The sequence below is a fragment of the Eremothecium sinecaudum genome, chromosome III, assembly GCF_001548555.1.
Source record: "Eremothecium sinecaudum strain ATCC 58844 chromosome III, complete sequence".
NCBI classification, from domain to species: domain Eukaryota; kingdom Fungi; phylum Ascomycota; class Saccharomycetes; order Saccharomycetales; family Saccharomycetaceae; genus Eremothecium; species Eremothecium sinecaudum.
The window spans coordinates 558,079-578,658 of NC_030894.1; the positions used below are offsets into that span (position 1 = coordinate 558,079).

Sequence of the window (20,580 nt, forward strand, 5' to 3'; positions counted from 1 at the left end):
GGATGAAGTGAATTCTTTTATACTATTGATATTTACGAAATTAGCCTGTTTTCCTATAGGTGGTTCATCGCATTTTACATACTTTAAATTTATATAAATATTTACCTCTCTATAACTAACTTCCGGTTGCTTCCACTACATATATACAAAAAGGAGTCACACAGCTGCAAATATAGTTATTGGTTATCCAGTAATGATTAACCCATGTGCTGAAGTGAAAACAATCAATGATGATATTGATTGTTATCAATTTGCTGTGCAAGTTCCTACACCAAATAAATTAGTGGACTCAAAAGACTCTGCCATCGATAGCTCCGTACTAGAAAGGTCATCATTTGATCCTAAGTACTCGAATCGGAAGCTTCCTAAGATTAAAATTTTAGGAACTGGTGGAACTATCGCAGCAAAGGGCTCATCTTCATCACAAACCGCTGGTTATCAGGTTGACCTGACAGTAGCGGAGCTCCTGGACGCTATACCAGACTTCTCTTCCATCTGCGAGATATACTATGAACAGCTATGCAACGTGGATTCTAAAGAGATCAACGATGATATCCTATTACAAATATACGAAGGTATTACCGACTCATTGCAGAAGTTCGATGGAATTGTAATTACTCATGGAACAGATACTTTGTCCGAGACCGCGTTCTTCATCGAAAGCACTATTGATTCTGGTGATGTCCCGATCGTATTTGTTGGCTCCATGAGACCTTCGACCAGTGTTTCTGCTGATGGCCCTATGAACCTTTACCAAGCCATTTGTATTGCAGCAGACCCGCAATCTTGCGGACGCGGAGTCCTAGTGTCGCTAAATGACCAAATATCTGCCGGCTACTACATAACCAAGACGAATGCAAACAGTTTAGACTCATTCAATGTAAGACGGGGATACCTTGGCAATTTCGTTAACAATGAAGTGCACTACTATTATCCCCCTGCCAAGCCCCATAGCTGCTACAAATTCAAGCTCTACGTCAACGATGAGACCAAAAAGTCTCTCAGCTTACCAAAAGTCGCCATTCTGTACGCTCACCAGTCCCTGGAACCAGAACTTATCAAGATCGTTGCGGCCCAGTACTCGGGCATTGTCATTGCGACGCTCGGCGCCGGCTCCTTACCAGCTGCTGTCAACGACGCATGCCTAAACCTTGACATCCCAGTCGTCTACTCCAAACGTGCCATGGACGGAATGATTCCCATTGCAAATTTGCCCAAACCCCTCCCGAATAAATCCTACAATCTAATTGCTTCTGGGTATCTCAACCCGGAGAAAAGCAGAATTCTCCTCCAATTGTGCCTAAGAGAGAAGTTCTGCTTCAGTGACATCAAGAAGGTCTTCCGTGTTGTCTACGGTGGTTAATACACAAGTCAGTCATCTACTGTCGAATGCGTACCCCACTTACTGGACCCAAATGACATGTCGCCGTACATGTTTCAATGTGCCTATATTTCGCCCTATGGGCTATAAAAAGCATAAAAAAAAATGAATCCAACTATATTAAACTCAGAAATAAGTCAATCGCTGGCATTTTCAGCTTTCCGGGGTACATTGTCAGCATTTGGGGTACAATACTCGAGCTCTCAGTAGCGACCACTGAATGTCGGATTCGGCCATCCGGGGCGCCAACAAACTGTAGAATACAACGGAGCCGATGAAAGTGAAGAAGGCAAGATATAACTGGGCTACTGGTGAATAAAGCGGGAGCGATTTGCCGGCACCTCTGCCTGCAATGTTACCATAGCAATTGGCATTGCTACAAGAACATCACCCTGTACGAACGATTGTATAACGTCCATAGTGGTCGACGATTTAAAACTGTATTTTATAATATATGGGTACGGTGTTCGAGAAGACCCAAGACCTTTGATCTCTTGATCTTCAGAATAGTTACATTAGCAAATTATAGACTTAAGAATTGATATATTCTAATATTATCCACTTCTAGATGTCTCGTTTAATCACTTTAGCTACTTGTAACTTAAACCAATGGGCATTAGATTTTGAGGGCAATAGAGACAGAATCCTTGAATCTATTAGAATTGCAAAGTCTCGCAATGCAAAGTTGAGAGTAGGTCCTGAATTGGAAATTACTGGTTATGGCTGTCTTGATCACTTTTTGGAGAATGATTTGTACTTGCACTCTTGGGAAATGTATGCTCAGATCATCAAGAATGAAGAGACGCACGGCATATTGTTAGACATTGGTATGCCAGTGCTGCATAAAAACGTTCGTTATAACTGTCGTTTGCTATCTTTGGATGGTAAGATTTTGCTTATCAGACCTAAGCTATGGTTGGCGAACGACGGTAACTATCGTGAGATGAGGTTCTTTACACCTTGGATGAGGCCTACCCTTGTTGAGGACTTTGTCTTGCCTCTAGGCATCCAAAAGGTGACTGGACAGAAGAACGTTCCATTTGGTGATGCTGTAATTAATACCTTGGATACTTGTGTTGGAGTTGAGACCTGTGAAGAATTATTTACACCATCTTCCCCACACATTGACATGTCTTTGGATGGTGTGGAGATCATTACTAATTCTTCGGGTTCTCACCACGAGTTGCGCAAGTTGAACAAGAGACTAGACTTGATTATGAGTGCCACTCGTAGATGTGGTGGTGTTTACTTATATGCCAACCAACGTGGTTGCGATGGTGATAGGTTATACTACGATGGTTGCGCGCTAATTGCAGTTAATGGTACTATTCTTGCTCAAGGTTCACAGTTTTCGCTCAAGGATGTTGAGGTTGTTACCGCCACGGTGGACTTGGAAGATGTAACCAGTTACCGTGCTGCTATTATGTCCCGTGGTCTACAATGTGCATCTTCAACCACCAAGTTTGTACGTGTCGATGTGCCAATGGAATTGGCAGATGTTTTCGATAACTTCGATCCAAGCATTGCTCCAACAAAGCAAAGAGACCCATTTTATCAAACACCGGAAGAGGAAATAGCTCTTGGTCCTGCATGTTGGTTATGGGACTACGTGAGACGTTCTCGTGGTTCAGGTTTCTTCTTGCCTTTGTCTGGTGGCCTTGATTCCTGTGCAACCGCTGTTATTGTTCACTCTATGTGTAGATTGGTCATTAAAGAGATCAAGGAGGGCAATCAGCAAGTTTTAGATGACGTCCGTATGGTCACCCGCTCTAGCGATGATTGGGTTCCAGAAGATCCAGCTCAGTTGGCTAACAAGCTGTTCTACACTTGCTACATGGGCACCGAAAACTCGAGTGCAGAGACCAGGACAAGAGCAAAGAAGTTGTCTGAGATAATTGGCTCATATCACGTTGATTTCAACATGGACAGTGTTGTTTCCAGTGTAGTTAGTCTATTTGAAGTTACTACTGGTAAGAAACCAATTTACAAGGTTTTCGGTGGTTCCAACCTGGAAAACCTTGCTTTACAAAACATCCAAGCCCGTTTGCGTATGGTGTTTTCCTACATGTTTGCCCAATTGTTACCATGGGTTCGCGCGGTACCTAGCGGTGGCCTACTGGTTCTTGGTAGTGCAAATGTCGATGAATGTCTAAGAGGTTATTTGACGAAATATGACTGTTCTTCTGCTGATATAAACCCAATCGGTGGAATTGCCAAGATTGATTTGAAGAAGTTCATCAAGTATGCTGCAAAGGAATTTGATATCCCATTATTGGAAGAATTCTTAACTGCTGCACCAACTGCAGAGTTAGAGCCCATAACTAAAAACTACGTCCAATCTGACGAGGCTGATATGGGCCTATCCTACCAGGAGTTGAGCACTTTTGGTTATCTACGTAAGGTCGAAAAGCGTGGCCCATACTCAATGTTCTTGAAACTGCTCCACGAGTGGACCCCAACTTTGACACCTTACCAAATCGCTGACAAGGTTAAGAACTTTTTCTACTATTACGCTATTAACAGACATAAACAAACTGTTCTAACCCCTAGTTATCACGCTGAGCAATATTCCCCAGACGACAACCGCTTCGACTTGAGGCCATTTTTGATTGATCCTAAATTCTCATGGGCTTCCAAGAAGATTGATAACGTTGTTCGTCAATATGAGAAGCATGACACTGCTAAGCTTGCCATGCTATCTATAGATTTGAACCCAACCACCAAGAAATAGAGTGTACCCTAGTTTATTGTTGTAATGTAGTTTATAGGAACTATTTAATCATACTCTCCCCCAGTTCGTCTGAATAACTATATTCTTGTTGTCGTTCCTCCTCCAAAAATCTATCAATGCGATTGCAGTTTTATAAGGGACATCTTCTTGGATAAAGTGACCAGAATCTTGAAATACTATTAACTGAAACTTTCCTTGCATTTGTCCAATAATCAATTCGCGGTCCAATTTATCACTACCAGCTAATAGGAGCATTTTACTGACAGGAAGTTTGGTGAAGTCGGAAGATAACCCTTTAAACCATGTATCCCAATAAGGCGCAAATGCACGTAAATTAGTAATACGAGTAACGCTCCCATCAGATTGCTCTGTGAACAAAGAAGGTACTAGTATTTCAGCGCTACTTCGTAGGTTTGAAAGACCGTGCTTTATATGATATTCAATGGCTTCGCGCATACTTCTAAATGAGTTTGGTGTCACGTCTAAGAAATGATCCATCTTTTCTAAAGCAGCAACTGCCACCTCTTCAACAATATCAAACATTGCCACACTCACTACTTTTGATGATAGTTCCTTATTTAATTTGGGAACAACCGCGGTACATATGCTACCGCCGAGACTATGGCCTACGAGGACAATTGATAACTTACTAACTGGCACATCTTTGGATAAAATATTATTCAAAAAGTGTTCCATAATTGCCGCAAAATCGTAAGTAAATGTATCCAAGTCATATGCCGGAGAAGCACCATCTCCAATTGCTCTAGTAGAGCCATGTCCCCTGGCATCAAATGACACCGCCCCACAAGTACCGTTCAACCTTGCCACCAATTCCTTAACCAATGGTGCAAAAGTTAACCCTGATGATCCAGCACCATGATGAAAGAAAAAGATAGGAATTGAGTTAGTGTCTAGGTTTTTCGGAAGTGCATAATAAGTATTGAATTGAAATCCCCTATCCTGAATTTCTATTGATTCATTGAAATCAAAATAATCACTCCAGGTTGGAAGTTTAGTAAACAAATCATGATTAGAATCTTTCAACCTAGATTTTGAACTTGAACTGGAAATCAATTCTCCTACGGTGTCACCGCTAGCCGTCTCATCAGCCGAATCATCAGCATCCTCTTCAACTTTAGATGTTGGAATTGTAGTTTGAAGCTTCTTTTGGAAAAGTTCCTTTTGAAAGTTAGGACTCATGATTAAACCTACCGGAAATAAATCAAGACTAATTGACGCAGTTATATCTTACTCAACATCATATTCAAGGGTAATTCAGTTAGATATGGAGTTTACTATACTTAATTTTAGGCTAGTTAGTTAATCAACGTTTATAATGATTTGAGTAGTGTAGATGATAACTTTGATGAGAATAAGAAGCAGCTTACTAATGCTATTGCTTCGTCAATACTTCCCCAATTGATAGCAGGTTCGACTTAACGTACTCAGTGTTTCTATGGATCCTCTCTAAGGTTTGTCTTACACCTCTGTCAAATCCTGGTTGTTCTTTAGTTTTAAAAAAATCATCGAATTCAGTAGCAACATCATCACCAACTAACTCAGAAAATGAAAATCTAATCGACCTATCAATGACAACTGCATTGATGGATAGTCTTTTGTAGATTGCATCATAGTTTGCTCGGAAAAAATCCCATAACTTTTGACGGACATAAGGGTTTTTACCTAGTGTCTCGGCACCATATTGGACATTCATAGGGTCAGTTTCAAGGAAAATTAGTTTTAAAGTTCTATCGATAAGTTCTGGGTTAGTGACCTTACCCAAAGATTTTAAAATGACTTCACGATGGGTTAAAGTTGCAGTCTTCAACTCTTTTAGTATGTCCTCATAGACGCTTACTGGGGTATCTGGCCGAGACAGAATTGTGGACAGAATCAATTCTCTTGTTCTTGGGGATATCTTTCCACTTTTGTAAAACTCTCTAGCACGGTTCACAACTGCTGGATGTCCCAGGGTTCCTGCTGTAGTTAAAATTGCTTCGTACGTTTGAGCTTTGAGGAAAGATTTTGGGTCACCTTGAGATAAAGCCAATTCATTCGCCAAGGCAGTCATGGCAGGGTTAAGTTGCTTTTCGATTAGCTTTGTGATTAAAGCGGATAGCATGGAGTTCACTTGATCGCTAACAGAGGAGAATATTAGGGATCTAACGGTTAGCATTTCAGATATTACTAGTGACCAGACGTAGAACTCATCTGCACCAAGCTTTTCAACCAGCTGAAGGGAAACCGTTGCCAACTGTTCAAATGTTCCTGTTGCATAGACATCAGAAATCAGACCTATTTTACTTCTAGATGATAGTTTTTCCAAGTTCTGGCAAATGTTCTCCAAGATGTTGGATTCTGCATAGTGGATCCGATAAAATCCATAACAGTCCACATTGAAGAGAACGAAACCATCACTTGACAAATTAGTGGTTAGAGTTTTTGAATCAAATTCCAACATATGGGTAGAATTTTTATCAATGTATTTCAATGGAATCCACCAAGAGGATGAATCCTTAGCATCTGAGGGTTTTTTGTATGATAGATATCTTTGTTGGTCCACAACTATTTTCCCGTCATGAGCGGTGACACTAACAACCGGATATCCAATATTGAGTATCCATGCTTTTGCACGGGTCAAAAGGTCCGAGTTAGCAACTTCACCGAGGGCCAGAAACAAGTCATCGAATGATGCGTTAGAAAACTTAAACTTTTTCATATACAACGCAACACCTTTTAAGAAAAGCTCATTGCCCAAAAAGCCGCTGAACTGCTCCAACACGGAACAGCCTTTCAAGTAGGAAATGGTGTCAAAAACCTGATCAATATCATTCGCATCTCTGACAGCGACTTTGACAGGGTGTGATTCCCTTAAGGCATCCATTTCCAGGGCAACCTCATGCGAGTTTATCATCACCATTGAAGAAACATCCCACTCTGGAAAGAAATGCGTAACCGCAAGATAACCGACCCACGTTGCAAAACCTTCGTTCAACCATAAGTCATCCCACCATTTCATAGTAACCAGATTTCCAAACCATTGGTGTGCAATTTCATGGGAAACCACGTAGGCGACTTTTTGCAAAGAGCCGGGATCACCAGAAGAGGCATCGCCATCGACCAGCAACGCTGAAGGCCTAAAAGTAATCAAAGAAAAATTCTCCATCGCATTGTGCGAATATTCTTCAACACAGACGAGGTCCAATTTTGGCAGCGGATATGCAATTTCAAAGAGCTCTGAGAAGTGGTCAACGACCTTTGCGGCAACTCCAATAGCAAACTTTCCCAACTGGGATTTGCCTTTAACAGTGTACAGTCTTATAGGAAGCTTACCATATTTTGAAGAGGAGCCATCATCCGTGTTGTACCCCTCCAAAGTGGGATAAATGGCTTTTTCTGTCTCTGTATCAATAAAGTCAAACTCACCAACTGCCCACGCCACTAAGTAGGTAGACATCCGCGGAGTCCTATGGAATGTATGAGAGACAGCTCCATTATCAAGTGATTTCACTTCCTTTTCTGGCATGTTAGAAAGCACAGTGAACTGCTTGGGCGCACTCACTGTGACATCAAACGTCGCTTTCAAGGAAGGTTCGTCAAAACATGGAAACGCAGATCTCGCAGCGGTAGCCTCAAACTGAGTAGAGTACATGATCTTCCTTTCCCCTGTCTTCACATCGTCGTAGAATGACGAATAAAATCCTGACATGTTCGTTTGCACTGTTGCAGTATATTCGATGTGCAAAACACAGTGCGACAACTGGGTTTCAAATTGCAAAGAAAGAACTTGCTTCTTTGAATCATAGCTCTTACTAGCCAACGCAACGTCACCACCGTCTTCTAGCTTGGCAACTGCGTGATGAACGTCAATTCCACTTGCGTGTAAAGTAACAGTATTGGAAGGGTGTAAACTTTTTAAGGTAATATCAACAACACCATCAAATTTATCTTGCTTTAGATTGCTTATGGCAATAGAATAGTGAATTGGTTTAAAATCTGAAGGTAATAGTTGTTTATCGTCTGAACCCATGGTTAATTTTGGTTTTCTTTCAATAATGTTTTAGTATCGGGGGTAGGCGGTAACGAATAAGTATAATGCGTAAATATACTTTTCATATTAACAATGGAGAAACAATGTCATGAAACATGGAAGAATCAGGCCAATTTATACACGGAAAATCAGCACTAATCGCTTGTTTGATTTAATAATTCATGATTCACTAGGTAATAATGACTATGATAGTTTATGATTCACCGATAATAATGAATATACTTAAGTTCGTCGTCAATCTCTCTGACGCAGATCCCGGTTGCTTGTTCGTCAAAGACAACAGTAGCTGAAGTCGGTAAAGGACCTAAAATTAAGTATTATAAGATCATATTAGAAACATTACCACATTCTAAAGGGCCACGAATACTACTTTGGCCTCTTAACCTTACTTACAAACATGTATAATGTTTGGGTGGCTTTCTTCTAATAGTAGAACTCAAAAAAATTTTTAAGTCTCTAACTTCATCACCTTTCACCGAAGAACTCTAGGTACAGACGTTAAAGGATCCAGATTTGTGCGTTGTAAGAAATCAAAGAAATCTCTTAGGTCTCATAATGTTGCGCAGATACTTCCATTCAAACAGCAGGGCTGCTCAGCGTGCATGGGCTGATTTCTCAAAGAGATCAAGATCGTTGGAAGTGAAAAATGTAGCTGTAAAGGCGAATATTCTGAATGGTAATGATCAACAAGGCCCTCCATCTCTCAAAAGACGGTTTTATAGAGTCAAGTACAACTCTCCAGAGTATATTAATGAAATGTTTTCCACGGCTTATGAATATTTGTCCTCCATCGCGGGCAGGACATATGCTCAGTTAGAGACAGAGACGGACCCTACCAAGCGTTCCCAATTAGCAGTTGAGGCTGAAATCAGAAATCCTGAGGTACAATATAACTTTATGTACAATGACAAATTGGAAAATAACCCTTCAATAATAGACTACGAGCAACCAGTTTATAGGCATCTCGGAAGGGAACACTGGCACTCACGTGATAGAATGTTACTGATGCAGCGTCTAGAAACCCTGGCTGCTATTCCAGATACCCTCCCAACGTTGGATCCTGTAGCTGAAGTCAATATAAGATTTCCTTTCAGTACTGGTGTGAAAAAATGGATCGAACCGGGCGAGGTGTTGAATTCCAATGTTACATCTATGGAGCCATCTATTAAAATCCAAGAATATGACCACAATTTGGACACAGAAAAACAACTGTATACTATTTTGGTTGTCAACCCAGATGAGCCCAATTTGGATACGGACTCTTTCAAGACTACCTTGAACTTCGGCTTGAAAAACATTAAAATCGGCTACAACGACAACCTTGTAGACCCAAGAAAGTACAATGAATCGAATGTCCTTGCTCCTTACACCCCTCCAGTTCCAGAAAAGAATGCTGGTGTACAGAGATTTGTAGTGTGGGTTTTCAGACAGGTTGGTGCTTTGTCTATGGGTCGTTTGCCAACTTCGGTCAACCAAGACTTCAACATTAGAGCTTTTGCTGAAGAAAATAACTTAACTGCTATCGGAGCACACATATGGAGATCAACATGGGACGCTAATGTTGCAGCTGTTCGAGAAAAGTATGGCATGGACAAGGGTAGAGTTTTCCACAGAGTCCGTAGACCATAAATAGCCACTACGCCTGTAAATAAAAACAACCTAAAATAAAAGAACCTGTATTATCCTAGACAACACCAGGCTTCGTATCTTCCAATTTGGTTCATACAAAACTGTCTCTTTGTATTATGTACCGAATCGATATATTTACATAATAAAAATTGCTTATGTTCCCAAAACACAACTACTTAACGTAAAGCACACAAAGATACAACGTAAAAGCAAGCTCCATCTGGAAATTGATTTTTTTTCGGCTAGGAATTCTTTATTGCTTTAAGGAATCTATAGATCCCAAAATTGCAGCTGCAATGTCAAAATTTGGGTCTTCAAGATCGAACTTCGTGTTCTCAACATTAGCCTGCTTCTTTGGAGGAGGATTTAGCTTCTTATACTCAGTCTTGGCTTTTTCAACCAACTCCAATTCATGTTGCAATTTTTTATTAGCAGCTTCATCTTTTGCACTGGCCTTTAAAGACCAGTCGTTTTTCACACCTACAGCAATGCCCAAAGCTAATGCTGAGTATCTCAAAACATTCAATGTTGACATATTTGAATCCTTAAAACAACTTAATTGATGCCTGGAGCGAAGAGCGGTTGGTTATATCAATTACAGATTGTATGAATAGTATGAGAGATCTCAATTGGCTAGCAAAAAATTAGCTAATAATGGGTTCGTAAAATGTGATGACTATAAAAGCGCTTAGAAGCTTCATTGATCTAATTTAACATTATTAGAGAGTAAACATTGGTGTTTGCTGTAGTAGAAGCTCGTGTATCTCTTGCTTTAGCCTATAAAAATGCTCAGCATGTTAATTAGTGTCAGGTCTACTAGATATGCTAGAAGTATGTTCGTTATCCTTCTGTCACTGATAGGCCATTTAATACTAACAAGATTAGGCTTTTACCAGTCAACCTCTCGGCGTTTCTTTACATATTCGTCCCCTAAGTCGTCATATGGCTCCCAATCTTCGGGAGATGCATCTGGCGCAAGCTACTTTACCTACCAGGTAGCTGTTGCATACCAGGCGAAGGATCGCCGCGAGCCCATCTATGGGAACGTTAAACTAGCCTCGCTTACTGGAGAAGATAATTACTTTATTGCTAAAAAATCCAATAATAGGCTAATTGCCGGTGTTGCTGACGGTGTTGGAGGCTGGGCAGAGCATGGTTACGACTCTAGTGCAATTTCTCGTGAGTTGTGCAATGTTTTGAAGGAGATTTCTTTGAGCGACTCGAAGACCTTGCCGCCTAAAAAATTGCTAGATGAGGCTTACAAAAAGATAGTGGAGGAAGAGATAGTAAAGGTAGGAGGAACTACGGCAATTATTGCCGATTTTGGACCTGATGGGCAGATGAAAGTTGCAAATTTGGGTGATTCTTGGTGTGGTGTGTTCCGAGACAGCCAGCTTGTGTTTGAGACGGTTTTCCAGACCGTTGCGTTCAATGCTCCATATCAGTTAGCAATTATCCCTGACGATGTACGCAAAACTGCTAGAAAGCGTGGTGGTTCTTTCATTGAAAACAGTCCTAACGATGCTGATGAATATGTTTTCCAATTGAAGCCCAATGACATTATTATATTGGCTACAGACGGCGTCACAGATAATATCGACCGAAAAGACATGGAAATTTTTATCAAAGATCGTGAAGGCATTAATGACTTGCAAGCAGCAACTGATGAGTTCGTATCTAAGGTTGCGGAGCTAAGTAAAAATAAAATGTTCCCAAGTGTGTTTTCTCAGGAAGTTTCGAAATTGACCGGCAAACCATATCTTGGAGGTAAAGAAGATGATATCACTGTTGTTGCAGTAAAGGTGAATTAAGCTATATAATAATATATCAAAAGAAAGAATAAAAATCAAGGAAGGTATGACCCCCCCCCATCTATGGTTCCTATTATTCGAAATTTCTACTTAATACAATTTTTTTAATGCGTTCTCTTTCACTCTTCAACCGTTGTTCTCCTTCCAAAGCGTCGCTGACGAATTTTACATTATCTGGGAGGGCAATTGAACGTGCCTGAGTTTTCTTTCCGCTCTTATTAAGGAATGTAAAAGCTACTTTGCCTGGTTTATCCTCGGAGTTGCGGTCTCCAGCCCCACTTCTATCGTATGTGTTAATTCCAGATGCTAGAATAGGAATACTATTCATCGAAACCTTTTCATTTTTGCGAGACTCCAATGCTTGTTGCATTACTAGTTGATATTGCTTTTCCATTTCTTCCTCTGCCTTAAGATCGTCGTAGGACAATGTTTCTTTTCCGTATTCTTCCTCAATCCTCTTCTTTTCTAGGTCTCTAGTAACTATAAAAGCGTCGTCAGAATCGTCACTGTTTTCATTACTCTCAACTTCTACTTGTGAATCACTGTTAAAGTTGTCATTATAATTTGGTGAATTATTTTGTGCATCTACTTCTTGATTGTCACTGGAGTCATCATCACTGGAATCATTCTCACTTACATCCACAGTTACGGGTTCATCGTTTTCTTCTTCTTGCTCTTCATGGGTGGCTTTCTTAACACCCATCTGTTTTAACGTTTCTTCCAACCGCTGAACACAGTCGGAAATGTCCGTGGCTCTTTCGAAATTTAAAGTTGAAGCATAACTGTCAAAAATGTTAGAAACACAAGCCTCTATGTCTTTGGGCAAAGGATTGCTTTTTGTTAGAATGTAGTATTCGAAAAACCTTAGAAAGAGAGGAAACTTCTTCTCCCAGTTGGGAGTCGTCTTTTCCATATTTGAAATAATGGTGGATATTAATCTTATACGGAAGTAGTCATCTGGTAGATCATACGGATTAATGTATGATGCGGTAGGTCGACCATTTGGATAGCCATACTTTAAGATATGATACATGGTCTCTAGAATCACTTCACTTCTAACCATACCGTAGTTAAAAATCCAGGACATATAAGTAACTTGTGCAATTTGTTTCATATTATAGCTATCCTCATTGATTTCGAGGTTACGCTCGATATTTTCCAATATTGCGTCCACAGTACGCACAACAAATTCTCTACGATATAAATAAATGGACGCTAGACATTCAGCCATGAGAGATATCGACTGGTAACCAATCTTGTGGGGTTTTGTAAATAAAGACAACAGGGTCTTGTAAACATCCTCGTCTTTCCAATTTGCTCTCTTCAACAGTGCTGTAGTTTTTTTAAAACCTACCAAATGAAGTTCCTTCCTTATGAGAGCCCTGTAAAACCTCTGCTCGACTGTCAGGGTCTTACCTTGAAGGCTTGAAGAACTTAACTTTGGAGGATATATTAACAGTATTAAGTTCTCCAATGCATTTTTGCACGTTAGTGGTAACCTGTGATCTTTTTTCTTTTCCCTGATAAGCTCCATCATGTTTGCCATCTGTGCACTATATTCTGGGTTGTTGTTCAAAAACCGACCAAGGTTTTCAAAAAACACAGTTAGTATCTCTATGTTATATGGCAGTAGTAGATTCATGACAAGAACTCTGATCTTATACAGAATAATGAACTTCGGTACTAAACCAAATTTTACCATCTCGCAGAAATAGTTAATATGCTTCACATTAATCCTATGGTTATGGAATTGGGTTTTAAGGGCACTGTCCAAATACTCTACTATTTCATCTTTCACGTCAGGCATTAAGTTCACATTCGTTGCGAGAAACCTTGCATAAAGTCTTAGTTTATTCATGTCTTCCTGTTCTGTAAAAACTTTAACAAGCCTCTTGCGAGTTGCTTTGTTATCCAAAGAGGCAGACCAATATCGTTCTGATAATTTATCGATCATTTCCTTCGTTTCACATTCCTCCAAATCAGAAAAGAATTTGTTAAGCTTCTTAGTAGTAGGCGAATTGGAATTAGCAAGTTCTATACCAGGTTTGGAAATTGATGGTAAATCCTCATAGAATTTCCTTATTTCTTCACTAGACCACAAATTAGCACTATTATTTTTAACTGGAGTGGTTATTACAGTCTTAACCTCCTCCGATTCTATCTCGTAATTTATATCTGCCAGTTCCGGTAACTGAAGATTGTAGTATTCTGCCAGGACATCAGCAGCTGCTTTGTACCGTTCAAAAACCGGTCTCATATCCTTGTATTGTACCGCATATTCATCAAATAGTTTACCAGTACGTATTTGAGCTTTCTGATGCTCTTTCCGTAGCTTATTCAGTTTCCTACTCAATTCTGCGGTTCTTTTAAGCACATTATCAGCTAGTGCCGTAAAAAGTTCTTTCAATGATGTCTTCAAGCTGTCATGATGAATAAATTCATCTAATGATGTATCATCCTCTATACAAAGGCCCGGATACCTTTTAATAAACGTTATAGCAAGACTTAACCTGATCCCGTTCTTATGATTGTATGCTATCGTATATTTTAGAATATTAGCCAAAGGCAATGCTGTGTTTCTGGTTAGAAAATTGGGCAACCTTTCCCCTGGAACTTCGTCCATATGATTAAAGAGACCTAGAAGGTACAGTTCTGTGAAGAGTTTTAACAACGCTTTCAAGTGATTCACCCGATTGAGTTCTTCCTTTTCACCTTCAATATCATCCACCGGGTGCAAAAAATTACAGACAAACAATTCCATTAACTTAATCGTAAAGCTACTACCAAATCTTTGGTGTAATGCACTAACCACCTCAACTGCGGCTAGCAAATCTTCATTTTTCCCCGATAGTTTTGATAAGCTTTCATTTGTTCCTGCAATAACCTCTGATAGGTATTTTTCTAATAGTACTTCACCTATGTCTTTAAGTAGTAAATCCTTAGAATCTTTTGTAATACCTAACTTTAGCTTTTTAATAAAGCCAGTATTCCTCTTTATACTTGAATCAAGCTTATTAGATCTATTGGGATACACGTCTACACCATGCCAAGCTTCACAGTTTAACTTTAGCAATTGTAACCTTTGCTCTTTCTGATAAAGTAAGTTAGTAGAGGAAATTGAAGCACTAGCAGTTGAATTGTACCACATACGTCCATTATAAGTTAATCCAGGGGAACAGAATTGATTCCTACCTATATTTTATAGTATTATGGTTCAATTGCGTAGCTAAAACCATTGTCTTCGAAACCTATTTATTAATAACCTTGAGTTTATCATTATTAACGATGTTTAAAGATGATCGAATATGATGAATGTTGCGAAATTCAATTAAACCCTTCATCTCCCAGTTTGTTCTCTATATCATTTATCTGTGTTTCGAGCTCTGCTATATTCTGCTTAAGGGTGATTATTTCATCAAATTTTCTCTGTTTTGTAGCAGCAAGAACTAAACCCTCCACTATGAATTTCTGTTCCTTTAGAACCATAAGTTGTTCCCTATAGCTCTTGACCTCCGGAATAGTTAGGTTGTTGAAGAGTAATTGACCCTTTTTATCCTCCGATTCTACGTAAGGAGGAGGGGGAGCTAATACCTGTGGAACATTCTTCAAAGGTAACATATTCTCTTGAATAAAGATGGTTGCCTTGGCTTGTATGGAAGCATGGATCTTCTGTTCTGCCGCATTGGTTGGTTTTGTATGGAAGAGTTGCTTTGCAAGCTTCTCATATACCATAAAAGTCTCTAATAGTCTTCTTCTGAGTTTTGTGAGTTCTTCTATATCGTTTTTCTCTGGATTTTGATTTTTGATATTCACGGTTGTCAACAATTGCTTAAACCGGGGAAGTATCCTTGTTATTATCCTTGATATTGTGTCCAGTTCGTTGAACTTTGAAAGTAAAGGCGGTAGTTCCTTAGACACCTTGTCATTTTGGAATGATCTTTTCGCAAAAACGTACCTTATACAGTCAGTGCATACCTTCAGCGTGGTGTTGACTTTCTTTGCACTTTCGAGGTCCTTGATAGGTAAATGCAACGCTGAATTCGCAATCTTATGGATAGGTATATCGTTAGAGCAATTGGTGAAGGCATTGTCACAAACAAGCCTTCCACACAGTCTGCAATGATGTTTTCGCAGCAGCAGGTTGAAGTACCGCTCACACATGGAGCACTTGGAAGATGTTTCATCTGTACGCCATGGAGTAACTGCTCTTTCAAAGGTTGAAAGCTCCCGGTTTACTCTTATAGAGGAGAAGGTTGAATCTTCGTGTTTCTTGTTAATGTCTACTATCCCATCAACTAGTCGTATAAGGCGGGCCTCTAGTTGCAAAACACGAAGCTCTGTATCCTCATTCTTCGCATTACGCATCTCTACATATGTTCTTGACAAATCGGTAGCCTGCCCGTAGTCATTATAGCCCTTTCTATCCTCCATGCACTCTCTACAGCATGCAAACCATTCTCCATTTATCGGGTCATAGGTAGCATTTTTATTCAACATCACCAAAAAACCGCAATCACGTTTGCAAAACACCTCTCCACATTTCGCACAGTTCATCATTCCATTATTAGCATTGAGGACTTTCTTACAAGCAAAACAAGTGGACTTCCACGGCTGAATTGGCTGCCAATGTGATTGGTTTATAAGGGGCCTTACTTTACCATCTGGTCTATCAACATTCTTCGAGGAGCCATATCTGGCCTGCTTAACCCTCTTGGGAGCATTATTAGCCTTAGAATTTGATTGTTCATCGTTGAAACCGTGCGCAACATCCAAGTGCATATTTAGGGAAGCTAACCCTTTAATATCCTCATTACATACTGGACATTGGTATAACTCGTCTGAGCCGTTACTCCCATTAACGCTATTAGAACCTTCCCTATCATCGCTACCACCAGCTTCCGACATACCGTTTATTATGAGGTACCCTTTCAATGAGTTTATAAATTCTACGGTGAAGGTTTTTTTATTACTGATATTAGCAATTTAATATTGTGCTAAGCAGCTAACATAATACAACTGGTTAATGGTAATTCAAGAGAAAGCTATTAGGTTCATGTTTCATAATGGGAGACGTGATTCTATCTATTATAGTACTTCTCACATTTACCATCGTCTTCAATCGATGCTATAAAGTGCTATGGTATAAGCTGCCGCGTTTGTTCGAACTTACTGGAACGACGGAAGCGTCTAATGAATACTCAGAAATGACAAATGGTATAACTCGAAATGATAATAAATTCCTTTACAAGTTTCATACTGAATATTCATTGTCATCAGCCACTGTATCCAACTTCATTAGGGTAATTGTTTCAGGGACATTCGGATTATGTATTGTAGCCATAGAAATTGTTATTTGGCAAATTAAAACGGCTGATGACGAGTATAAAGGAGGTATATTGACTACTTGGTTATGGCCTATATTAATTCTATTACTTTCATTATCTTTAATATTGGTTCAGCCATTTTGTATTCTGATTACTTTGTTTGATAAGTTTCTGGACTGGAGATGGAATGTTAAACCGCTTTTGGTTCCAAGTTGTTTAGCTACGATAACTTGGATCTTTCTCCTGCATTATGTGACTTTAGGTCCTTTTTATTTTACTGGGAATTTATTAACGAAGCTTTCTATTCTGGGGGTTACAATAATGAGTACTTTATCGGGAGTTGCATCCATTTCTACACTGTACTACGTGGTTATGTTCTTTATAGACGGGAATGAGAATGCTGCCACGATGTTGAATAATGTGTACCATCGCGTGGCTTTTAATTTTGTTGGCACTGCAAAGTTGAGGGAGAGGATGGCTAACCATAAGGCCGCTGTTGAGGAAAGTATTGCTGTGATGAAGGAAGTAAATGATCCATCTAGTGTGCATGATTCACTGATCCGGGAGCAGTTGATAGAGAAGATTGCTTGGTATCAATTGGAAATTTCTAGGATAGAGAAACTCTTACAGGAGTCAAGAGAGGTACGTTTAGCGAAACGAATGTTCCATTGTGTGTTTCTACTGTACTGCACATATAAGCTGATCTCGACATTTTTTATAAGGTTGCCAACGATAATATTTCATGCATTTAAGTTCCCATCAGACTACAATTATGAAAACCTATACGAGGGTCCTGAAGCTAATACTGGTGATCCCCTCGCCGTGACTCTAGCGAATATCTTCGACTTTTTTATCTTCAGATTTACACACCAGCAGGATTTGGATGCTCTGACAAAGCAAGTTTCACTTCTTCTTTCAATCAGTTTGTTCATATGCTCACTGTCGACTGTCACGACCACTATCTCGTATCTTCTAACTTTGCTTCCTATGAAGCTTCAACTATTGACATTATCCACACTACAAGACAATAATGTAGCAACTCTACCTGTTACTACACGTGAACCGGAAAATAAGTGTACTGGAAATCCTTCTATCATTAAGAATTTGATAGTATCCGAACTAACTGGTGTTTATATTATTTCTACGATTTTAATGGTGCGGTCCAATTTGCCTTATGATGTATCAAAAAGATTAAATGAACTGTTGGGCGAGAAGTTCGCCGTACCGGACATAGTGATTGACGTGTGGTTTGACAAAGTGTTTGCACTGAGTTCGATACTAACATTCACTGGGATTGTGATAGCCGGCGTAGCTATTAAAAAGACTTTATAAATTAATAGAAATCTTAAATAAAAGGTGTACAAAATAATACATGATACAAACGCCAAGGTTCTTCCTTGTCGATTAAATGACTTACTCGTTGGTTAAAAACGCAATTTTTGTTGTTGGAATGAAGGTGGTTGTGTAACCATAAATGCAGGCCTCTCTATAATTGCTATTTCATTTTCAGAGAGTAATGCGGCGAATAATATAGGCCTATATTTGTCAGTAAAGAAAAAGTTCGCACTGTTCTTGTTTTCCAATTGTAAATTGCCGTGTGGCTTCGAGCCATCTGATTTACTGAGAAACTCTTCCGCCAGTTCTAAATCATCGTCTTCTTCTTCAGCAGCTCCATCGTTGATGAAATTGCTCTCATCGTTAATAGTCAAACCATCACGAGTATGTTTCTTCGCTTTCTTTCTCTTGCTGACAGGTAGATCAATACTGAGATCTAAGCTTGCCAACCAGGAAGCCCCCCAAAACCAGACCTTGTTTTTGTTTTGCATATCAGGGAAGATACTGACACATTTGTCCTTTAGTTGGATGAACTCTGAGGGTAGGTTTTCGGCATTCTTCTTACACCAAGAAGTTAATAAGTTACCATCTGAGTTTGTGTTGAATTCATACAGCTTATTTTCTGATGTAATTAATAGTACAGTGTTCCTATTGGTGAAAGCGATAGCAGTAATAAAGTTCATGAGACGGATTAATGGCTTTACATGACCAGTTTCTAAATCGACCAAATCAACTGCACCACACACTCTAGAAATAACAGCCAACGATCCACCATTTACATGCAAGTGATTAACAGTGTTGATATATGGTAATTTAATGCTCGTCATTGTTTGCTGTACATCCAGTAGTTCAATTACTTGTTTTGTCTCGTCTTCATCAGATTCTAGATCCACAGTAAATAGCTCATCATCGCTTGTACAAAGAATTACTTTTGAGTTGGTAACAAATTGCACAAACTTACAGCCTGTAATTGTTAGAAGGTCATTATCTAATTTGGTAACCTTCAACTTCGTTTCTGTGGGTTGTAAGTGAAATACTTTTGTCATGGATGGTTGGCCAACAACAAGAACATCACCATTAGGTGATAAAGCACATGAAGCAATATTTTGCTCACATTTCAACACTAGCTTAGAAACTAGTTTGTAGTTCTTTTCTGCTGATAAATCATCTCCTATCTGCCAGATTTTAACGATATTCTCTTGCCATGAAACAACTAAACGCCGAGCTTGATTTATCAAAGCGTTTTTACGAAATGGAGCAACCAAGGGCATCTTTCTATAGTTACCATCTGAAAATGAGTCCAAAGGACTGATCACAAGAGATTTTTCAACGCCTCCAGATACAATGAAATCACACCCCTTGGATTGGTAGGATGCCATACATCTAATATCATTCGAATGGAAAAGCCTGTTAGAAGAGGGTGTCCATTTCATTGTACCACCTGAAGGAGCATTTGTAAACTGGTAAATTTTCCTATCAACCCCAGCACTGAAAACCTTCATGTTTGCCAGATCTGCAGTCAAACACAAAACATCTGCTTGGTGTACTTTAAAAGATTGCACAAGTGTAGCATAGCGGTGATCCCAAAACTTAACAGAACCAGTGGAATCTCCCGAAACTATTTGGTTTGTTATTGGCAAATATAGTACCGACCAAACTAGAGTTGACTCCTTTTTAGACTTATCTACTTTCATAGTATGCTGTAATCTACCTATATCTGGACTACCCACTTTCGCACACCAAATTCTTATTCTTCCATCGGAGCACCCTCCAATAACGCCTTCATCCTTGACCCAGGTCACAGCTAAAACACGGGAATTCTGTCTGGTTAGAATACGGTCATGTTCCAAGCTTCCCCTGCCTCCAGAAATGTCAATTAATACAACACTACCATTATCACAACCAACTGCTAATTTGTTATTTGATTCATTGATGGCAATTGACCAGATAACACCCGAATTACAGTCATAATTTTTTATAGGCAAACCAGTAGTAAAGTCCCACTCAGTAACAACAGTTGAACCTCCAATAGAAAATAACCTCAATGGCTCCCCAGGAACATTACACCAGCAAAGACCTTCAATGGTCCTATCCTTGCCACCTTGGAGAACAAGCTCTTGAAACCAACTATCTCTGGGGTTCCAAATCTCTATATTACCATCAGATCTTCCTAGAGCCAATCTTAAATCACTTGGTGTAAGTTTTGTTGTAGAATTATGAGAAAATGCAAGTGCGGTTATATTACCTGGAGTATATGGGACAAACCTCAACCGATGAACGGCAGTTTGATTTTTAGTCATGTTTAAAAACTTTAAATG

General features: G+C 39.5%; 11 protein-coding genes across 11 annotated transcripts; 5 read left to right on the top strand and 6 right to left on the bottom strand.

Moving 5' to 3' along the window:
• Positions 1-193: 193 nt before the first annotated feature.
• Positions 194-1,363, top strand: ASP1 (asparaginase ASP1; the record flags this gene model as incomplete). The annotated part of the gene is made up of 1 exon (XM_018131372.1): positions 194-1,363. The coding sequence occupies one exon, from the start codon at positions 194-196 to the stop codon at positions 1,361-1,363; it is 1,170 nt and encodes a 389-aa protein (XP_017986740.1).
• A 586-nt stretch (positions 1,364-1,949) lies between these two features.
• QNS1 (glutamine-dependent NAD(+) synthetase) lies at positions 1,950-4,112 on the top strand (the record flags this gene model as incomplete). Its single annotated transcript, XM_018131371.1, has 1 exon — positions 1,950-4,112. One exon carries the CDS (start codon positions 1,950-1,952, stop codon positions 4,110-4,112), a length of 2,163 nt encoding a protein of 720 aa, XP_017986741.1.
• Positions 4,113-4,160: 48 nt separating this feature from the next.
• PPE1 (phosphoprotein phosphatase methylesterase 1) lies at positions 4,161-5,312 on the bottom strand (the record flags this gene model as incomplete). The annotated part of the gene is made up of 1 exon (XM_018131370.1): positions 4,161-5,312. The coding sequence occupies one exon, from the start codon at positions 5,310-5,312 to the stop codon at positions 4,161-4,163; it is 1,152 nt and encodes a 383-aa protein (XP_017986742.1).
• Positions 5,313-5,505: 193 nt separating this feature from the next.
• On the bottom strand, positions 5,506-8,142 carry AW171_hschr31598 (M1 family metallopeptidase; the record flags this gene model as incomplete). Its single annotated transcript, XM_018131369.1, has 1 exon — positions 5,506-8,142. The coding sequence occupies one exon, from the start codon at positions 8,140-8,142 to the stop codon at positions 5,506-5,508; it is 2,637 nt and encodes an 878-aa protein (XP_017986743.1).
• A 576-nt stretch (positions 8,143-8,718) lies between these two features.
• Positions 8,719-9,792, top strand: MRPL35 (mitochondrial 54S ribosomal protein mL38; the record flags this gene model as incomplete). Its single annotated transcript, XM_018131368.1, has 1 exon — positions 8,719-9,792. One exon carries the CDS (start codon positions 8,719-8,721, stop codon positions 9,790-9,792), a length of 1,074 nt encoding a protein of 357 aa, XP_017986744.1.
• Positions 9,793-10,045: 253 nt separating this feature from the next.
• TIM11 (F1F0 ATP synthase subunit e) lies at positions 10,046-10,327 on the bottom strand (the record flags this gene model as incomplete). Its single annotated transcript, XM_018131367.1, has 1 exon — positions 10,046-10,327. One exon carries the CDS (start codon positions 10,325-10,327, stop codon positions 10,046-10,048), a length of 282 nt encoding a protein of 93 aa, XP_017986745.1.
• Positions 10,328-10,577: 250 nt separating this feature from the next.
• PTC7 (type 2C protein phosphatase PTC7) lies at positions 10,578-11,603 on the top strand (the record flags this gene model as incomplete). Its single annotated transcript, XM_018131366.1, has 1 exon — positions 10,578-11,603. One exon carries the CDS (start codon positions 10,578-10,580, stop codon positions 11,601-11,603), a length of 1,026 nt encoding a protein of 341 aa, XP_017986746.1.
• Positions 11,604-11,676: 73 nt separating this feature from the next.
• On the bottom strand, positions 11,677-14,759 carry NMD2 (Nmd2p; the record flags this gene model as incomplete). Its single annotated transcript, XM_018131365.1, has 2 exons — positions 11,677-14,694; positions 14,754-14,759. The coding sequence occupies 2 exons, from the start codon at positions 14,757-14,759 to the stop codon at positions 11,677-11,679; spliced, it is 3,024 nt and encodes a 1,007-aa protein (XP_017986747.1).
• Positions 14,760-14,927: 168 nt separating this feature from the next.
• Positions 14,928-16,508, bottom strand: PEP7 (phosphatidylinositol-3-phosphate binding protein; the record flags this gene model as incomplete). Its single annotated transcript, XM_018131364.1, has 1 exon — positions 14,928-16,508. The coding sequence occupies one exon, from the start codon at positions 16,506-16,508 to the stop codon at positions 14,928-14,930; it is 1,581 nt and encodes a 526-aa protein (XP_017986748.1).
• A 158-nt stretch (positions 16,509-16,666) lies between these two features.
• On the top strand, positions 16,667-18,259 carry AW171_hschr31604 (uncharacterized protein; the record flags this gene model as incomplete). Its single annotated transcript, XM_018131363.1, has 1 exon — positions 16,667-18,259. One exon carries the CDS (start codon positions 16,667-16,669, stop codon positions 18,257-18,259), a length of 1,593 nt encoding a protein of 530 aa, XP_017986749.1.
• A 92-nt stretch (positions 18,260-18,351) lies between these two features.
• On the bottom strand, positions 18,352-20,562 carry UTP4 (small subunit rRNA maturation protein UTP4; the record flags this gene model as incomplete). The annotated part of the gene is made up of 1 exon (XM_018131362.1): positions 18,352-20,562. The coding sequence occupies one exon, from the start codon at positions 20,560-20,562 to the stop codon at positions 18,352-18,354; it is 2,211 nt and encodes a 736-aa protein (XP_017986750.1).
• Positions 20,563-20,580: the final 18 nt, after the last annotated feature.